This window comes from Notolabrus celidotus, chromosome 10 (genome assembly GCF_009762535.1).
Source record: "Notolabrus celidotus isolate fNotCel1 chromosome 10, fNotCel1.pri, whole genome shotgun sequence".
NCBI lineage: Eukaryota > Metazoa > Chordata > Actinopteri > Labriformes > Labridae > Notolabrus > Notolabrus celidotus.
The window spans coordinates 12054263-12075494 of NC_048281.1; the positions used below are offsets into that span (position 1 = coordinate 12054263).

The 21232-nt window shown below is 47.1% G+C and overlaps 1 protein-coding gene across 1 annotated transcript in view; it reads right to left on the reverse strand.

The window, feature by feature from the left end:
• Window positions 1-21232, reverse strand: part of ttn.2 (titin, tandem duplicate 2) — a 198922-nt gene that overhangs the window by 11345 nt on the left and 166345 nt on the right. The window contains 32 exon segments of the mRNA XM_034694393.1: window positions 81-396; window positions 504-772; window positions 899-1201; window positions 1328-1630; window positions 1900-2199; window positions 2285-2575; window positions 2660-3253; window positions 3427-3708; window positions 3928-4230; window positions 4415-4578; window positions 4674-4815; window positions 4995-5294; window positions 5376-5666; window positions 5949-6260; window positions 6543-6845; window positions 6972-8703; window positions 8829-9163; window positions 9301-9600; window positions 9711-9998; window positions 10114-10407; window positions 10529-12295; window positions 12540-12839; window positions 12939-13089; window positions 13186-13337; window positions 13543-13842; window positions 13953-14240; window positions 14485-14784; window positions 14876-15178; window positions 15278-15865; window positions 16043-16339; window positions 16421-19544; window positions 19546-21230. Of these exon segments, the coding sequence (XP_034550284.1) occupies window positions 81-396; window positions 504-772; window positions 899-1201; window positions 1328-1630; window positions 1900-2199; window positions 2285-2575; window positions 2660-3253; window positions 3427-3708; window positions 3928-4230; window positions 4415-4578; window positions 4674-4815; window positions 4995-5294; window positions 5376-5666; window positions 5949-6260; window positions 6543-6845; window positions 6972-8703; window positions 8829-9163; window positions 9301-9600; window positions 9711-9998; window positions 10114-10407; window positions 10529-12295; window positions 12540-12839; window positions 12939-13089; window positions 13186-13337; window positions 13543-13842; window positions 13953-14240; window positions 14485-14784; window positions 14876-15178; window positions 15278-15865; window positions 16043-16339; window positions 16421-19544; window positions 19546-21230 (16677 nt within the window).

A 21232-nucleotide genomic window follows, 5' to 3' on the forward strand; every position in this document is an offset into this window, starting at 1 on the left:
TCATTGTTTAGTTTAGTAAGTGCACAAAGCAACGTTGGACAAAAAACAGCTGGGATTTGTGAAGCAGTTACAGTACTCACAGAGTGGTGTCTTTGGCATAACAGGCCCGTCAGACTTGAGAGATCTGCTGACTCCGAACTGGTTCTCAGCAGAAATCTTGAAGTGGTACTGCACATTCTCCTTCAGGCCCTTCACTATGAGTGAGGTCTCGGCTACCCTGGAATCTACCGTACACCAGGCAGCCTTGGGGACCTCACGCCTTTCCACAATGTATCCCAGGATGTCGGAGCCGCCATCATCTGATGGTGGCCTCCAGCTGACACGGACTGATCTGGCCTGGATGTCGTCAAACTCGAGGGGTCCTTCTGGAGTGTCTGGACGACCGATCACCTTCACCTGAAGTGCAGAGACACACAGAGCAGGTTTTAAATATACTTTCTCTACCAATGCACTTTTCATTTCACCAATCATGGATCAAAGAATTTGTTAGATGAGACACTCACCTTGATGTACACGGCTTTCCTGCCGCATTTGTTCTCAAGCAGAAGGTCGTAGGTACCGGTATCCTCTTTGTGTGCTTCTTTAATGACCAGTTCAGTGATGTCATCATGGGTAGCAATCATGGCCCGGTGAGAGATGTCACGGCCATCCTTAGTCCACTTGCATATAGGGATGGGTTTACCCTTAATGGGCACAGACAGCCGGATGACTCCGCCCTGCCGCACCACATAGCCCTCCTCGTATATTTGATCGAGCTCGAGGTCGGGGTAGTCTGAGAAAGATGCACAGTAGATTTATGAATTGAGTTACAGAAATAAAAGTTCAAGTACCAGTTAAGTACATTAGTAAAAGTTTTTTTTATGTAAATATAAATGTTTATTATGAAATTTTGTTCTACCGAGCATTTCCTGGACTTTGACCACTCCAGAAATCTCAGCAGGCTCTCCAGCACCACCAGCGTTGCAGGCGATAACTCTGAACTTGTACTCTGCGCCCTGGGGCATGTGGGTAAGGATGTACTCGCACATCTTGGTGGGAGTGGTGTTGCACAAGGTCCATTCCACCTGGTCCACCTTCTGCATCTCAATGAAGTACCCAGTAACGACAGAGCCGCCCTCCTCTTCAGGTGGCAGCCAGGCCAGAGACACAGAAGTCCTAGTGCTGTCTGTGACTCTGGGCTGAACTGGAGGACCTGGAGGTTCTGTTGACCAACACACAGAGATGTTTGATGAATGAACTGACTCTACAATGGTAATATTAATCTAACATAAGTAGTGAGCATTTAAAAGTCAAGCACAGCAGTTAAAGTGAGTTTTCCTCCACATACCGATGGGATCCATGGCCACAGTGATGGCGGAGCTCTCGCTGGGTTTGCCAGCTCCTCTGGAGTTGATGGCTGTGATACGATGCTCATACTCCAGGCCCTCAATCAGGCCAGAGGAGCGGTATCGGGTCATTGTGACAGGGTTCTTGCTGATTTTCATCCACCTGTCAGAACGGGCCTCCTTACGCTCAATGATATAGCCTGCGATGGTGGAGCCACCGTTGTCCTCGGGTGCATGCCAAGTCAGAGTCATGCCCTCGTGTGTGACATCAAGCACCTCTGGTGTGCTTGGAGGTCCAGGGATGGCTGTAAATAAGAAAAACAGAACATGAAAGATGATGTGAATGAAAGTAGGGCAGAAGGCAGCAATCCTACCACTCCACATTAAGTTTGAACCATTTATATTAAACACCTCACAACTGACTATTAAAATACCTAGTTTTTAACTCAACCTCATCACAATGAGTCTTCTTTTCTACTTCAATAAACAGTAAGAATTATGTATTGATTACCATGGGAAGCAACCTAAGAACTGTAAGAAAAACACAGAAGCTTTTGATTAGATGGGAACTCACTCTTGGCGCTCTTGCACTCGACCACCTCAGACTGAAGGAAGCCACCGACACCAAAGCGGTTCATGGCAGCAACACGGAACACATACTCTGTTCCCTCGCTGAGTCTGGTGAATTTGAAGCAAGGTCGCGTCACCGACTCCGAGATGGTGATCCAGCCTGGCCGGTGGGCGTCACGTTGCTCCACTACATAGCCACTGATGTTGGCACCACCATCCTTCTCTGGAGGTTCCCAGCTGATGGCCACTGACACACCGTCATTCTCCTCGATCTTTACTGGACCAACTGGGATTCCGGGTTTGTCTGGTTGGACAAAATTAAGCCCCTGGTTAGATTTGGCCCTACAGATCTATGGACAACCTTTATTAATGAAAGTGAGACTCCTTACCAAGGATGATGACTTTGATGACTTCAGTTGCCATGCTGATGGCGTTCTTCACCTGCAGTGAATAGTTTCCGGTGTCGTTGATGGTGGTCTCGCGGATGACAAGGTGTGTGTATTTGCCATTGCTTTCAATCTTGATGCGATCAAGGCTGTCCTTCAGTTGGTTGCCATTGAAGAACCAGGAGCAGACAGCCTGAGGTTTGGCCTTGATGGGGATGTTGAGGTCGATGGGTTTTCCACGGGGCACATGGACGATCTTCTGAGGAATGCTTGTCATGTCGATAGAAGGCTTAACTGGAACAGAAAGAATGTGATTACATTTTTATAATTCTGTTAAGTTTGAAATGAAAGCAGAAGTTTTCTGATTCGTGGTCTTACTCTTAATGTCCTGGATGGTGACTGGGGTGACGGTGTCCATGGGCTCACTGGCTCCCCTGCTGTTGGTGGCTCTGATTCTGAAGAGATACTGATCGTTCTCCATCAGGGACTGGATGGTGTGTTGGGACACTGAGGCCTTGACTGTGGCAACAGTGCTCCACCTGTCTGAGCCAACTTTGCAGGCCTCGATGATGTAGCCCGTCAGTCTGCTGGCACCATCGTGGTGCGGCCTTTCCCAGCGCAGCGTGACAGTCGACTTGGTGACGTCTGAGACTTGGAGGTTCTGAGGCACAGATGGCACATCACACACCAGCACAGCCTCGGAGGTCTCACAGGGCTCGCCAACGCCGTAGATGTTCTCTGGCAGGACTCTGAAGAAGTAGAACTGACCCTCCTCCAGACCAGTGATCCTGAACAGGGTCTTCCTACACTCTGTGGTGACTGTCTTATATGACTTCATGTTGGCATCACGTTTCTCTACAATGTAGTTGCTGACATGAGCGCCACCGTCGATGCTTGGGACATCCCAAGTGATCACTACAGACTCCTTGGTGTAGTCCTTCACCTTCACAGAACTTGGAGGACCAGGAGTGTCTGCAGGAAAGGAACATATAACATAAAGATGTGTTCACAACCTTCTGAAAGAAGAACTGACCTGCGAAACTGGTGAATCAAAGAGAAAAATCGTATTATATGTATAATGTTCGGCATTTTCAAATAACTTAGCCTGTTTTGTTTGATGTTTGTGGAAACTCCAGAGGACATACCGTAAACTTTAACCAAGATGATGGCAGTCTTCTTGCCAGATGGGTTCTCTGCCTCCACTACGTATTTTCCAGAGTCATAGCGGTTGACCTTTTCCACCATCAGGGATGTGTAGCTTTCGGTGGTTTCGATGAAGCCGCGGGTCTGCAGCTCCACACCCGTTTTCCTCCAGGCCACCACAGGTGTCGGCCTGCCATTGACAAACACAACCAGACGCAGAGTTCCTCCGGCACGCAGACACACTGTTTTCTTCAGGTCTTCCGCCAGCTCCAGGTCAGGCATTTCTGAATGGGTGGAGCACAGAGAGGGGAGAGTCCATAAATGCTGCAATGCGCCATCTAACCATCTGATAACTCAAATAAAGGTCTGCAAATCCAGCAGGATTAACTTTAATTACTTTTAAAGAGTAGAGAAAAATAATAAAATATTAGCATGTTAGCACTTTGTTAGCACAAGGTTATCATGGTGGTAAAAACTGAAGTCTGAAATCTGCACTGACTCACCAATTCTCTCCAGAGGTTCAACCTCAGCGCTGGGGTCACTGAACTCTCCTGTGCCCTTGCTGTTGATGGCAGCGACTCTGAACCTGTACTTCTTATTGGCTGCCAGGCCAGCTGCCACGTACTCATTGGTCTTCAGAGCCTTGGCAGTGGCGCGGTACCACTGCTCAATGCCCTCCTCAAGGATCTCCACGACATAGCCAGTGACATCTGAGCCACCGTCGTACATGGGCCTGGTCCAGGTCATGCTGATGCTGTGCTTGGTTGTATCTGTGATGCGAGGCATTGATGGAGGAGCTGGGGTGTCTGGAAGTAAACAATGATAAATACAAGCAGTTGTTAAGCTCGTCTCATCTCTATTCCGTCAAACAAAAAATATCGTAGGTACCTTGTAGAAAGTTAAAGGCCACTACAAGGAGAGTAAACTATAAAACAGTCACCTGTGCACCAGATCAGGTAAACATAGTCTTAAGACAGTTTTATCTCTTACATGTGGGGTCTTTGCAGAGGATGTACGAGGATGCGTCACTTGGCTGGCTGTCTCCAGCAGCATTGACAGCGGTCACCCTGAACTGGTACTCGCTTCCTTCCAGCAGTCCGGAGATCTTCAGACGAGTGTCATAGATGGTGTAATTCTTATTCACGCGAGTCCACCTGGTCCAAAGAAGGAACAAAGGAGCACGATGAGGCCAATAAAACATAGAGAGTCTATATTTATTTTACAGAGAGAGAACTGGAGCTGTTCTCACCTGGTGCTGCTCTGCTCACGCTTGTCCACCAGGTAGGTTTTGATCTCACTGCCTCCATCGCTCTCTGGCTTCAGCCACTCGATGATGACGTGCTCCTTACCCACCGCTGTGACCTCTGGTGTGCCTGGCGAGGATGGTATGGCTGGAGGGGGAAGTAAACAGTTTTAAACAATTTGTTCTCATGATGGAGACTGTCACACTCTGCCACAGTCAGTAAAGCTCATTCCAAACATTGAGATATAAAACTCAACATTTAGCGGCCAGTCACGTGTTTGAGTCAACGGAATACTTAATGGTGAATAAGAAAGTCCAGCTGCTTACTGTAGGCGTTCCTGGCGATGATAGGCTCAGACTCCAGAGGAACTCCGGGCCCGTACTTGTTGACGCCTCTGACCCTGAAGACGTACTCATTGTTCTTGATCAGCCTGGAGCTGACACATGAGAGTGTCTTGCACTCGGGCTCCATGATGACCCAGTTCAGTCTGCTGGTCTCACGACGCTCCACGATGTAGTGGGTGACTAAGTCTCCACCATCCTCCAGAGGGATCTTCCAGGAAACTGTACACTTCTCCTCTGTCACTCTGCTGATCACAAGTTTATCAGCTGGAGCTCCAGGAGTGTCTGGAAGTCAAAAATAGAGAGTTAGACCAGTCTCTAAACACTCTACCTACTGTTACTCTGCTGCTGTTTCACTGCTCTCACCAAGGACTTTGACGCTGACGGAAGCAGTCTTGATTCCGCTGGCGTTCTTGACAGTCAGGATGTATCTGCCTGTGTCGTATCTGTCACAGCTCTTGATGACAGCCATGGCTCTGGTGGAGGTGTACGTCAGAGAGTATTTCTCTCCAAGCTCAAGGATCTTGTCACCCTTTGCCCAGTATACTGTGGGCTCTGGTTTACCACCCACAGCACCATCCAGGACCAGGTCGGAGCCAGCCATGACGGTGACGGTCTCACCGATCAGCTTGCTGTCCAGCTCAGCCTTAGGAGGAGCTGTGTCATGGAATAGATTGTGAGTTCTTTGTAAGGAAAAGTACCGGAAACAAATAATGATGGTATCTTTAAGTTCTTTTTATGCCTCCATGCACATTTATGAATCTATAATTTAAAAAGAAACCACAGTAGAATTAAGAAATAAACAATCCAAAACATCATATCTTGAAATCATGAGCCCACTAAATGTTATCAATACATATTCAACAGTAAGCTCCCGATAAAAACAAGACATGAATACAAACATCCTGACAATGTTGACCTCAAGTCTGTTATGCTTACAGTATTCGTCCTTGCAAGTGACGGGTCCAGTGGACTCAGAGGGCACACTGTGGACGCCGGCAGCATTCTTGGCGATGACGCGGTACTCCAAGGTCTCTCCCTCTACAAGGTTGATGACAGTGAAGTAGTTCTCGGTGATGGTGGTGTAGTTGCACTTGAGCCAGCGGTTGTCGTCCCACTCGTCTGTGCTGTAGACTTTCCTCTCCACCACATAACCAACAATCTTGCTGCCGCCATCATTGAAGGGCACGGTCCAGCACAATGACACGGAGGAGCGTGAGATGTCAGTGACCTCAGGTTTACCAGGAGGATCTGAGGGGGAGGAGGATTTTATCATGACATGACAACTTTGATATGATCTGGACTGATTGTAGTCTGTTGGACAATAATTATATAACGTTTTTCTATAAAATGATTGATATTTTGTCTGAAAAATTCCCGAAATCATCGCTCTATAAACAAGGTATTTGGTGATTAATTTCCCTTTGATTGTTGTTCTTCTGTTAATACATCAAGTGACTCTTACAGCAAATATGAGCCAGCTGTAGGTTTCTACGATGAAGGTCTGTAGATAAAATTTGAAAGTTGACTTACCAACAGGATTGAGTGCGATCACAGGTCTGGAGGCCTCGCTGGCCTTGCTGAGTCCGGCGATGTTCATGGCATACGCCCTGAACTGGTACTCCAGGCCCTCAATCAGGTTGGAGACCTTGTAGTGGCACTCCAGGCAGGGCAGCTTGTTCTCTCTCACCCACAAGATGGTGTTCCTCTCCTTCTTCTCAATCCAGTAGCCTGACACCTGGCTGCCACCATCGGCATATGGAACATCCCATTTGATGTTGATGACATTGGCGGACACAGACACCACATCTGGACGACTTGGAGGACTTGGAGGAACTTTGGAAATAAATTGGAAGTCAGAATAGAGATCATTTATTTGAACTTAATCAAAATCATAGAGTGTACATCATCTAAATATGCAAAACCTTAGCATTGTTTGTATTACTATTGAACAGAACTTACTAAATGGATGCTCAATGACAACAGGAGCAGACTCAGTAGACTTGCTGACTCCAAACTTGTTCTCAGCACACACTCTGAAAGTGTACTCCATGTACTTGGTGAGATGAGTAACTTTAATGGTGGTTCTCTGGACACTGGAGTTGACCACTTGCCAGGATGCAGAGCCAGACTCCCGTTTTTCAACAATATAGTTGGAGATTTCCGAGCCACCATCATCAGCTGGCTCAGACCAGGCCAGACTGCAAGACTCTGAGGAGACCCCAGAGATTACGACAGGGCCTGTGGGTGGACTTGGTCTGCCAACAATAAGTACCGTCACTGTGAACGTCTTCACACCGGCAGAATTCTCCAAGACCAGGTAGTACTTGCCGCTGTCACTTCTCTTGCTGTCTCTGACGATCAGAGTGGTTGTCTCCTTGGTGGTTCTAATGCAGACTCTGTCGGTCTCCTTCAACTTCATCTCCTCCAGCTTCCAGGTTACCTTGGGTGCGGGCCTGCCACTGATGGGGATATCGATAGTGAAGGTGTTGGAGATTTTGCAGGTGATGAGCTGGTTAGTGATGCCGCTGAGGTCAGCAGTTGGTTCAATACGAGGCTCTTTGATGACTACAGAGCTCAAGGTGCCTTGGGGCTCACTGATTCCAGCATCATTCTTTGCCTTGACTCTAAAGTCATACTCAGTATTCTCGATCAGACCCTCCACCAGCATCTTCAGAGACTTAGTCTCTCCACCAACAATCCAGCGGTCGGTGCCTTTGGCTCTTAATTCAACGATATAGCCTCTAACGCGGCTACCTCCATCATGCTCAGGCTTCAGCCACACCAGGGAGGCTGTTGAACTGCTGGTGTCAACAACATCCACTCTCTTGGGTGGTGCAGGTTCTTCTGTAGCAGTAACAGGCTCTGACATCTCGTGAGGTTCTCCCTGGCCATACTGGTTAACAGCAATCACCCTGAAGAGATAAGGTACACCAATATCAAGACCAACTACCCTGAACATCTGTCGAGAGCACTTGGTGCTGACTTCTTGCCAGGCCAGGCGGCTGGCTTCACGCCTGTCCACAATGTAGTGGTGGACACGAGCTCCACCATCAGTTGTGGGGGCATCCCACATAACTGTCATGGCTCCGCGGGTAACGTCTTTAAAGGTGATGGCTCCTGGGGGCCCAGGTGTGTCCAGCACTTTGACAGTGAATGTGATGGACTTGCGTCCACAGTTATTCTCCAGAGACAGGGTGTATTTGCCAGCCTCGTACCTTGTGCAGCCCTCAATGGTCAGAGTGGAGCAGCAATCTGTTGTGTTGATGTCTGCCATGACTGGCAGCTCACTGTCTACCTTGGACCAGGTAGCAAGAGGAGCTGGTTTGCCACGGAAGGCAATGGAGAGTGTGACTGACCCGCCATTTTTCACAATGTGAGTCTGCTTGAAGTTGGCATCAATGTCGATCTCAGGAGATGTAAGTCTATCAAGGGCCTGAACAGCGTTAGGCATCATTGAGGATTCACCCTCTCCAGATCCATTCACAGCACTGACTCTGAACTTGTACAGCTCTCCAGCAACCAGGCCCTTGGCTGTGTACCTGGTGTGGATGCAAGTCTGCTTGTTGACTCTGTGCCACTCTTCTAGACTGGCCTTGCACATGTCAATATTATAACCGATGATTTCCATGCCGCCGTCAAAGACTGGCTTGGTCCATTCCAGGGTGATCGAGGACTTGGTGGAGTCAATGACCTGATTGACAGAAAAAGAGTGATTCACGTGATATAGCTAATATGTGTGTATTTACTGACATACCTGACCTGTTATCTGGACAAGGTTTATTCTAGCAGTTCTACAAAGTGTTCCTTCAATCTTACCTTGATTACTGTGGGAGCACTGGGAGTACTGGTTGGCTCCCTGCACTTAAAGAGCCTGGAGGTACTGCTGGCTGGTCCGATGCCGGCGCCATTTTCAGCCATGACACGGAACTCATACTCGTTGCCCTCCGTGAGGTTGGTGACACGGTGTCTCAGCTCTGTGATGGGCCGCTTGGAGGATACCTTCAGCCAGCGCAGACTCTTCTTTTCTCTCCTTTCAAGGATGTAATGTTTGATTTCATTACCTCCGTCTGTCCTTGGCCTGGTCCAGCCCAAGGTGATGCTGTTTCCTGTGACATGAGAGGCATCTGGGGTACCAGGGGCATCGGGTATAGCTGTTGGTGGAAATATAAATATACGTTTTAGTATTGGAATAAAAACAGTTTCTGGTATTTGTGAGTCTGTCAATACTCAATTGCAGCATATCATTGTGTACACAAGTTGTTCAATACTTAAGAACGGCTTCACTTACTGTACTGCATCTGTGCAATGACAGGATCAGAGTCCAGTGGTTTGCCAACACCAAACTTGTTGACAGCAGAGATTCTAAACTGGTACTCATTGCCCTTGATAAGGTTTGTGGCATTGTAAGAACAGGCTTCGCATTTGGAGGTGACCAAGGCCCAGGAGAGTCTTGATGTCTCCCTCTTCTCCACCACATAGTGCAGGATGGCAGCACAGCCATCGTTCTCCGGTGGGTTCCACCACACGGTGCACTTGTCAGCGGTGATGCCAGTGAAGCGGATTGGACCCTCAACAGGTCCAGGGGTATCTACACAGAAGCATAAGGTAGACATGTTGCTTAAAAACTGTGTTTTTATATAAAGAGCTTTTTAAAAAGTTTTTTGGAAGTCTATGTCATGATTGTCAGTGTTAACCCACCTTGTACTCTGACGTTGACATCAGCCTTCCTGGTACCGGAGCTGTTCTTGGCTTCCACAGTGTAGATGCCACGGTGGTTCCTGTCAGCATCACGGACAAAGACACTGCTGGTGCCAATGCCGGTGGTGATTTCAATATCAATCATGGTCCTCTTGTCAATTTCTTTGCCATCCTTGTACCAGACAACCTGGGGGACAGGACGCCCAGTGATTTTGCAGGCGAGCTTAACATGCTCTCCAGCCCTCAGGGTGAGCACCTGGTCTGAAGCCCACTCAATTTCAGGAGTAACTGAAGATGTAAAGAAAAAGAAGAAACACACAGTCGATCGATTAAAAGACATATTAGACAAATATTAATAATGCTAATTTTTTTTTTACACATTTTTGAGCGTGTCACTACTTACTGCTCTCATCCTTGGTCATAATGTATCCAGAGGTATTAGATGGTGGACTGACTGTACCCACAGCATTCCTGGCAATCACTCTGAATTCGTATCTGTCTCCAGCGTACAGTCCAGTTATAGTGAATTGGGTCTCACTGACATCAGTGAAGTTGCAGCGCAGCCATTTTCCTCTGCCTTGGCGCCTCTCCACACTGTAGGCCACAATTTTGCTTCCGCCATCTTTCTTGGGGATTTCCCACTGCAGGGTGACTGAGTCTCTGGTCACATCAATGCAGACAGGGGTGCCAGGTGGATCTGAATTAGGAGCAGATATGGTGAGTCTTACTCAGGAATGACTACATATGGACAGGATTTTAAATGTCAAATTCTTCCTCTTGTTTATAGCTATCTCAAATGAATATTAGCTCGTACTTACCAACAGGAGATATAGCAAGTGCGTGTTTGCTCTGTTCGCTAACAGGGCTGAGTCCTGCATTGTTCTCTGCATAGACTCTAAAGGAGTATTCCAGACCCTCCAAGAGACCAATTATTCTGTACTCTTTGTTGGAGATGATGGTGGAATTCACCTTCTGCCACAGAAGGCTGTTTCTGTCCTTTCTCTCAACATGGTAGCCCAAAATTGGTGATCCTCCGTCAAAGCCTGGACCCTCCCACTTGATGGTCATACCATCACTGGTGACATTGAAAGCCACTGGCTTCCCTGGAGGACCTGGAGGTTTGTATTGGTGCTGGGCAATAACTTCAGGAGAAGTGAGTGCTTCACTGACGCCATACTTGTTCTCTGCACGGACCCTGAACTGGTACTGAGTTCCCTTGACCAGGTTTGGAATCTTGTAAGTGGCCCTGACAACACTGGAGCAGACCATCTTCCAGTTAGCCTGGGATGTCTCACGTTTCTCCACACTGTAGCAGGAAATTTCGCCACCGCCATCTTCCTTCGGCTCGTCCCAGGATATGATGATGCTCTGAGCTTTGACCTCATCAAAGCGGATAGGGCCAACAGGCACTGAGGGGGGTCCAAGCGTAGTCACATTAATGTCAAAGTAGTTTTTGATGACTCTGTTGTCCAAAACCAAGGTGTACTGGCCGGCATGCTCCTTCTTGGCTCCTCTGACTGTGACAGAAGTCTTGTTGTCTGTGGTCCTGAAACGAACCCTGTCACTCTCCTTCAGTGGCACGTTATCCTTTAGCCAGCTGATTACAGGTTTTGGTTTACCCTTGAAGGGCAGCTCGATGTGGATGTTCTGACCAATACGAACAGCAAGCTCTCCATTGGGGTAATCAGTGAGGCTGGCCTCAGGTGGAATGACAAAGTCAATCACTGTGATTGGACCAACCTGAGAGAAGTCACTTCTGCCCTTCTCATTTTTAGCAAACACCCTGAAGTCCATGACAGCATTTTCCTTGAGACCTGTGACCTCGCAGCTGCAACGCTTGCATGATGCACCCAGAGCCCAGTTGGGGTCTTCCTTGGTTCTCTTCTCAATTATGTACTCAGTGATATAGCTTCCACCATCATGGTCGGGTCTTGTCCACTGCAGGGTGACAGAGTTCTTTGTGGAGTCCAACATAACCAATTCTTTAACAGCCCCTGGAGTTTCAGCTGCTCTCACAGGCTCGCTGGTTTCACAAGTGTCACCCACGCCGAACTCATTTTCAGCTGACACACGGAAGAAGTAAGCCACATCCTCCTCCAGGCCAGACACCTTGTAACTTGTGTTGGCACACTCGTTGGTGATCACCTGATAAGCCTTCATGGTTGATGCTTTCTTCTCAACAATGTAATTAGAAACAGGGGAACCGCCCTCTATGAGAGGAGCCTCCCAGCTGAGGGTCAGCCTTCCTCTTGTCACATTCTTGACAATTAGTTTCTGGCAGGTTGATGGACTGTCTAGAACCTTAAGGGACACAGTGATGATCTTGGACTCTCCAACACCATTCTCAATCTCCAGCAGGTACTTGCCGCAGTCATCACGAGTGACTTTGGGAATGAGGAGGGTTGTTGCTCTCTCAGTGCTGTTGATGGTGTAGCGGTTGTCACCAGCAATGTTGCGATCGCCACGGCGCCATGTGACATTGGGGGCAGGTCTTCCCTTGAGGGGAATAAATACTTCAACATCACGGCCAGCCCTGGCTGTGTACTGAGTTGTCATTGGAATGTCCAAGTCCAAATCAGCTTCCTCTGTTGGAAACAACAGCAACAAAAAAGTAAGGAACATGACTCTTGATATCATTATTGACATGATTTAAGATCAGATCAATCAATTTACAAATACTAGATGTAAACAAATCTAATGCCAAATTGTTAGAAATTATTTGATCACTGTCATGAACTCAACACATGCCTATTATCATTTTTTTATTATGACTAAAAAATATGACACCCAAGTCACATATCAACAGCTTAGACATGGTTAGATACAAACCTAGGATATCTTTGGCTTGCACAGGCTGGTACATTTTGATGTCTTCTCCTTTGCCCTTGCAGTTAACAGCAGAAACTCTGAAGAAGTAGTAGGTTCCAGGTTTCAGGTGGGGCACCACATACTCGCAGGTCTTGACCTGTGGGTTGGTGATCACCCATTCTTTGTCTTCTGTGTTCATTGATTCCAAAAGGTAGTGTGTGATTTCGCTGCCGCCATCATACACAGGCTTCTCCCAGCCTAGGGTGATTGAGGTCTTTGTGGAGTCAACAACACGCAGCTTGGTTGGCTCACCAGGCAGATCTGGAGGAAACAAGGGGACATGAATTTGGTTAATGTAAATGTTCTAACAAGAAAACACCTTAAGTAGAAGGTGATGTTATGTGCTAACTGAAAGCATACCAATGGGGTCATAGGCCTTAAAGAGGTCTGAGCCCTCAGAGTAGTTTCCTGCTCCGGCTTTGTTGACAGCACAGACTCTGTACTGGTACTCGTTATTCTCCACCAGGCTGGTGACTTTCTGCCTGGTATCTCTGATGGTGCCCTTCACCACCTGGACAAAAATGGACGCAATGAAGCTTCCAGAAATAAGTTTGACTTCTTTCACACTTAAACAACACAAAGATTTTAAGAGGCTCGGGGTACTAACCTTGAACCACTGCAGACTCCTCTTCTCCCTCTTCTCCAGGTAGTAGCCATCAATGTCACTGCCTCCATCTAATGCTGGTCTTTCCCAGATCACTGTCATGGTGGACTTTGTGATCATTGTCACTGTAGGCTTTGATGGCTCACTGGGAGGAACTGTATTGGAGTGACCGGGTACATCAAATAAGTTTTCTATTGTTTAAAATATCTTAAATATCTAAAATTTATTTATTTTCTGTTTTCTGTATTTTTCTGCATGTATGATAAACAAAACATAATAACTTTGTAGTGCAGATGTTTTTAACTCAAATCAACTCTAGAGGTGTTTATGGTGTCAATGGTATTTATTCTGCTCACTTACCAAATGCATTCCTGGCGATCATAGGCTCAGACTCCAGTGGGTCTCCAATGCCATACTTGTTAACTCCACGGACTCTGAAAATGTACTCATTGCCCTGAATGAGTCTGGGCACATTAACGATGCAGTCCATCAGTTTCTCTGAGACAATGGACCACATGACCCTGCTGGTCTCCCTCTTCTCCACAATGTAATGTGTAACCATGGCGCCACCCTCATCAGCAGGCGGGGACCACATGATGGTAATGTTGTCAGCTGTCACCTTCTTAAACTGTATGTCATCAGCAGGGGGGCCTGGCTTGTCTATATACAGAAGAGACATATTCATGCATGTCAGGGTTTGCACTGTTTATAAGGAAAGATGTATTGAGGCCAAATTAATCTAATAAGAAACTTAAAAATTAAGTAAATACCTTGAATGAGCAGCCTGACAATGGCACTTGCAGATCCCAGGGAGTTCTTCACCTTGACCTCATAGATTCCAGAATTCAGACGACATGTGTCCTTCACGAACACACTGGTTGACTCAAATGTATGTTTGAAGGACTGCTGAGCTGTAGGCTTGAGCTCTCTGCCATCCTTAAACCACTCAATGGTAGGAGCGGGTTTGGCTGTGATATTGAATTTGAGCTCCACATCAGAGCCAGCTTTGTGCTTGACCTCGGTGTGGTACTCTTGAGGAATTTCAATATTTGGAGCACCTGAATAGAAAATTTAAAATCAGCCGGGTGATTTCAAACTGTTATATAAATCATACATTAAAACAAACGGGGCTGAAATTACAAAGGGACAGGGAAATATAAAATGTAAAAAAGGTTTACATCTACACGGTAGAACCAGTTTCACAAAAGTATTGTGTTTATTTTTTGAAGACAATCAATGTGATAAATGTCATGGCAATCTAAAGTTTGGAATAAAGTGTTAGAAAATATAAAATACACTTACCATAGGTGTCTACACATGTGGCTGGTCCAACAGTCATGGATGGGTTGCTCACTGAGCCAACAGCATTCCTTGCCATGACTCTAAACTCATATGATTCATCCTGGGTGAGGCCAGTTACAGTGAAGCGGCGGTCTGAGACATTGGTGAGGTTAGCCTTTGACCACTTGGCACTGCTGACCCTCTCTCTCTTCTCAATCATGTATCCTGTAATGGGGGATCCACCATCGAAGTTGGGCTTTTTCCATGCCAGGCTAATGGAGTTCTTTGTGATGTCACTGATGCGCAAGTTGATGGGTGGCTCTGCAGGAACAAATAGATGAGGGATTGTTGCTTAAAGTTCACATCAGATTTTATTGATTTTTCTTAAATAAATGTTTGATGTTAAACCCACCACAGGCGTCAATAGCCAGCACTGCATCAGACACTTTGCTGAACGCACTGATTCCAGCCGCATTTTCTGCTGCCACCTTGAACTCGTAAATAAGCCCAGCGTTGATGCTGGTGACCTTGAAGTGTGTTGCACGGATCACCATTTTGTTGACCCTTTGCCAAAGGATGCTGTTCCTGTCTTTCATCTGGAGATGGTAGCCAAACACATGACTTCCTCCATCTGACTTTGGCTCCTTCCAGGCTACAGTGATGGTTTCCCTGGTGACAGCAGTGACTTCAGGAGTGGATGGAGCATCAGGAGTAGCTAGGGGTAAGAGTTGGTGTTAACAGAGTGTTTTACATCAAGGAAAGAATACTAAATGTCAAATCTGTTATGTTAACGGAGGATAGCAAAAACACTTACTGTAAGGAAGGCTGACAGCGACAGCTGTTGAGTCAAGTTGCTCACTTATTCCGTATCTGTTCTCAGCCCTGATTCTGAACTGGTACTCCAGGCCAGTGGTGAGCTTCATGATCTTCATTGTGCAGCGGGCTACAGCTGAAGAGACATCCACCCAGTTGGCTGTGGTTGTCTCTCTCTTCTGGATGATGTAGTTTGTGATGGGGCTGCCACCGTCATATAATGGTGGAAGCCAATTCAGGCTAACGCTGTCTTCTGTGACATCAAACAGCTCCACAGGTCCAATTGGGACACTTGGGCGGTCCAGAACTACAAAGTTTACGAAGGACTTGGTTGTGCCAGTGGAGTTGGAAGCAGTGATATCATAGCGTCCCGAGTCTGCAATAATGCTCTCACGCAAAGTGATCTTGATGCTGTCTGGGGTGACTTCAGAGTTGAACCTCATTGTGGACTTAAGCGGTACGTTGTCCTTTGACAGGGAGACTTTAGGCAAAGGCTTGCCTGTAAGAGGAATCTCACACTTTAGGGTGGAACCGGCTCTAACGTACACTGTGTTGTGGGGGAAGTCCTTCATGTCCATCTCAGGAGATTCTGGAGACAAATACATAGTAAAGATTTAAAGCGGGGAAAATTAGGTGCAATGTTATGTCACTTCATGTTCATTTCCTGTATGAAGAATTGCAAATTTATACTTTATGTTAGTCTTCACTAGCCAGTCTTAATGGCCACATAGTTGATTCTGATCAGTGTGATCAGTTTGTCACTTACCAAGCTGGTCTTTGACCACAACGGGAGTGACCATTTCCTTAGCATCACTGAATCCGGCCTGGTTCTCAGCTCTCACTCTGAAGAAGTACTCAGCATTCTCCCTCAAACCAGACACTGTAAAGTGGATGAACTTGGTTGTGCCGCACTTAACCCACTTCTCCTGCCCTTTCTCCTGAGCTTCTACCAGGTATTCAGTAATTCTGCTGCCGCCGTCATGTTCTGGTTTGGCCCAGGCCAGGGATACGCTCTCCTTGGACACATCAGTTACGCCCAGCTTCGGTGGTGGGCTAGGTTTTTCTGGAGGAGAAAGTGCAATGAGTTAATTAACGGGTATCACATTTTGCATTAAATAAGACTTAATCTGTTTAAAGTCAGTACCTGAGATCTTTGTTCCTTCTTTGGACTCTGCAGCAACACCAGTACCGTACTCATTCTCGCCTGTCACTCTGAAGTAGTAGACTCCTCCCTCCGGCAAGTCTGTCACCTTGTAGGTGAGTCTGTGGCATGTGTCTGTCAGCCTGGTCCAGCCTTTCTTGCTTGCCTCACGGATATCAATGAGGTAGTTCTTGACTGGTCCCCCTCCCTCATTCTCAGGTGTGTCCCAGGTTACAGTAACAGAGGTCTTGGTCACGTCCTTCACATCCACGCGAGCAGGAGGTCCAGGGGAGTCCAGGACTCTGACACTGAGTGTCAGGGAGGCGGTTCCACCTAGGCTGGACAAGGTGACCGTGTATTTGCCAGAGTCGTCGCGAGTTGCTTTCTCTAAGGTGATAGAGGTGAAGGTATCTGTGGAGTCAATGACAGCACGGACTCTAAGGTCAACATCAGGCTTCGTCCATGAAACATTGGGAATGGGTTTGCCTCTGAAAGGTACTGTCATGGTAAATGAGCTTCCATCTCTCACAATAAGAGTCTTCCTCATCTCATTGCTGACTTCAAAGACTGGCTCCTCCTCTCTCTCTTTGGCAACTTGTTTGTCCGTCTCAGGACTGGGTTCACTGACTCCAATCTTGTTAATGGACTTAACAACAAACACGTATTCAGCTCCAGTTGTCAGTCCCACCACGGTAAACTCTGTGTTTTTAGTATTTTGTACTCCAACAAACCATTCATCGTCGAAAGTCTTCCTGTATTCCACTCTGTAACCAGTCACAGGCGCTCCACCGTCAAATAGTGGCTTATTCCATGACAAGGTGACTGTGGTCTTTGTTGAGTCAATGATCTTAGGCTTAGCAGGAGGTGAAGGCAGGAACTGTGGGTCCTCAGCCTTGGTGAGAGGGCAAGGAATGCTTGGAGCACTGAGACCAGCAGAGTTCTCTGCAAACACTCTATACTCATACTCACATCCGTCACGAAGGTGAGATGCTTTGACTCTAAGGTCGTAAACAGGTTTCTTGTTAACACGGCACCAGCGAAGGCCAGTCTTCTCTCTCTTCTCAATGACATAGCCAGCGATACTGCTGCCCCCGTCAGAAACTGGTCTTTCCCAGCAGATGGTCATTGCCTCACTGGTGACTGCGGTTACCTGAACACCGGTAGGAGCTGCAGGCACAGTGAATGGATCCACGGCCTTTGCTGCCTCACTCTCCAGGGCCTCACCATCCCCATATTTGTTGACTCCCCTGACTCTGAAGATGTACTCGTTTCCTCTGAGTAACTTAGTCACTTTACAAGTGGTTGCCTTCATATCACCGTGAACAAGAGTCCAGGCAAGGCGACTGGTTTCCCGTTTCTCTACAATGTAATGCATGATTTCACCACCGCCATTCTCTTGAGGAGGACCCCATGTTAGGGTGCATTTTTCTGCTGTAAGGCCAGACACTGCCAAAGGACCTGAGGAGGGTCCAGGTCTGTCCAGAACCTTGCAATTGATAGCCACAGACCTTGTTCCTGCCACATTGTGCAGGGTCAGGACATACTGGCCAGAGTCCCTTCTAATAGCATCTCTGACAATCAGTGTGGTTGCGAAGTTGGTGGAGGAGATTTCACACCTGGCCTTAGCCTCAATCTCCTTTCCATCTTTGGACCATGAAACAACAGGGAGTGGACGGCCTGTGATTTCAGCATCAATTTGAATGATCTCCCCAGCTTTAATGACAACTAACTGTCTGAGTTTATCATCAATAATAATAGTTGGAGGGTCTACATCATCCTTGACAGTGACAGCACCAGTGTTCTCAGAGGGAACGCTCAACAGCTCTGCAGAATTCTTGGCAATGACATGGAAGTCATATTGGACATCTTCTGTGAGGCCTGTGACATCAAAGTAGGTATCTTGCAAGTTGGTGAAGTTGCATTTCAGCCAGCGGCCATTTGGAAGTTCTTTGCGCTCAACAATGTAGCCAGTAATCTTTACTCCGCCATCGTACTCTGGCTTTTCCCAGAAGAGGGAAACTGAGGTACGAGTAATGTTGGTGACTCGAAGGTTAACCGGAGGTTCACATGGATCCCTGGCAGCCACAGGGTCACAAGCCTTGGTGCATAGACCAATGCCGGCAATGTTCTCGGCATAGACTCTGAAGTGATACAGCAGGCCTTCTTCAATGCCTGTCATCTTAAACTGGTTTTCAGCCAGAAGACCTCTGTTAACCTTGGTCCATAAGATGCTGCCTTGTTCTTTGCATTCTATATGATAACCAATAACAGGGCTTCCACCATCACTTGCAGGTCTGCTCCATTCCACAAGCATGCCATATTTTGTGGCATGAGAAACATGGAGATTGGTTGGAGGGCCAGGAGGCTCGAAAGGATACTGAGCAACAACAGAGGCAGAGTCAATGGCAGAACTTTTACCATAACGATTTTCAGCTGCAATACGGAACTGGTATTCTACTCCCTGATTGAGACGAGAAACCTTGATTGAAGTTCTGGCTACCGTGGCTGAAACTATTTGCCATGTGGTTGTGGTAGTGTCCCTTTTCTCCACCACATAGTTGTTAATCTGGCATCCACCGTCATAACTTGGAGGATCCCAAGACAGAGAGATAAAGTCAGCACTCACCTCATCGAACTTAATTTTGCTAGGTGGGCCAGGTTTATCAAGGATTAAGACAGAGATTTCTGCGGTCTTGGTGCCAACTGAGTTAGTCAGAGTAATCTCATACTTTCCTGAATCCTCCTTGGCTGCATCTTTGATGACAATTTTGGATGAGGTCTTGGAAGCGAGAACATTGACCCTGGTTGTCTGCTTAAGTGAATGGCCATCCTTTTTCCAGGACACCTCAGGTTCAGGTCTGCCTATGAAGGGAACATCAATCTTCAGGTCATCACCTGCTTTTATACTGTAGGTGTTAAACACCAACTTAATGATGGGCTCCGTTGTGATGTCCTTCACCACTACAGGATTGGCAAGAGGCTTGGGATCACTTCTGCCTTTGTCATTCACAGCAGTCACCCTGAAGGAATATTCCTCTCCAGTTACAAGTCCGTCAATAGTAGCTTCGAGTGCCTTGATTTCACTGCACACAGTCCATTTGTCATCTCCTTTGGGCTGCATCTCCACACACATAGTTTGCGATTTTGCTACCTCCATCATAATCAGATTTCTCCCAGGACAGGGTAACAGTATGACGAGTCACATCAACTAGGATAATTTTGCCAGGAGGCAAAGGAGCCTCAGACACTTTCACCTGATCTGTGGAGGCTGGCAGACCTACTCCCAGCTCATTTACAGCCAACACACGGAAATAATAGCGTCCTCCCGACTGCAGATCAGAAATCATGTAAGAGTTCCTCACACAGTTGGTGCTAACACTGGTGAAAGCCATTCTCTTCTGCTCTCTCTTCTCCACAATATAGTGAGATATTTTAGCCCCACCATCAATGAGAGGGGGTTCCCAAGAAAGAGCGACAGAATTTCTCTTCACATCCTTAACCTCCAGGTTTGTAGGAGCGCTGGGAGAATCCAAAACTCTGACATTGATGAAAGCTGATTTAGACCCACTGAGGTTCTCAAGAGTCAGTACATATTTTCCAGTGTCGAATCGGTCGACATTCTCAATCACCAGCATCGTGTAAGAGCTTGTGACTTCAATCTGGGCACGCTCATTCAGAGTGCCATCAGCCTTCGACCATCTGACCTCAGGCTCAGGCTTTCCTCTGATTGTCACAAACAGACGTAAAGTGGCACTAGCCCGAATATTAACCATCTTCCTAAGATCAGCATCTAATTCAATTTCAGGAGCCTCTAGCTTCTCTGCAGCAATCACAGATCCAGGTAAGTCTACATGCTCACCTACTCCTTCACAGTTAATAGCACAGATGCGGAAGTTGTACTCTGCATTCTCTTTTAGTGTCTTCACAGTGTAATGAGTGGTCTGGACACCGGTGTGTGGTGTGCAAATGACCCACTCATCATCTGCTGCCTCCTTCACTTCAACAGCATATCCTTGGATTGGTGCTCCACCATCATATATTGGCCTGGACCAGGACAGAGATACTGTGGTGCTAGAATGGTCAGTGACTTTGGGGTTATTTGGAGGTCCTGGTGGATAAGTTGCATCACAGGCCTTGATGTATTCACTTGGTCGGCTAGGCTTGCCCACACCAGCAGCATTTTCTGCAGAGACTCTGAATTCATACCAGTGGCCCTCTGTGAGACCAGCGCATCTGAATCTCAGGTCAGTCAGCCTCTTCTTGTTGCACTTAGTCCACCTAACACCATCCTTGTCACGTTTTTCAAGAACATATCCTTCAATCTCAGCTCCTCCGTTATTTTCAGGTCTCTCCCAGGTGACTACAATAGAGTCTCTAGTAATAGCACTTGGCTCTGGAGTGGTGGGTGCACTGGGAGTAGTGAAGGGATTGCGTGCGATAACAGGTTCAGATTCCAAAGGCTCACCTACACCATATTTATTCACAGCAGTGACCCTGAAGATGTACTCATTGCCAGGCAGCAGTTTTGTGATTTTGTAGCTGATGGCCTGGATCTTGGGCTCAACCATTGTCCATGACAAACGACTGGTCTCTCTTTTCTCTATAATGTAATGAGAGATGCTGGCTCCACCATCGTGTGAGGGGTGGTTCCAGTGGAGATAACATTTCTCAGCTGTGACCCCTTTTACTTCTAGAGGACCATCTGGGGGACCAGGTCTATCAAGTACTTTAACATTAACTGGGACCATCTTGATTCCACCCACATTAACAAGTTTGAGAACAAAGTGGCCACCATCTACTCTAATGCAGTCTTAA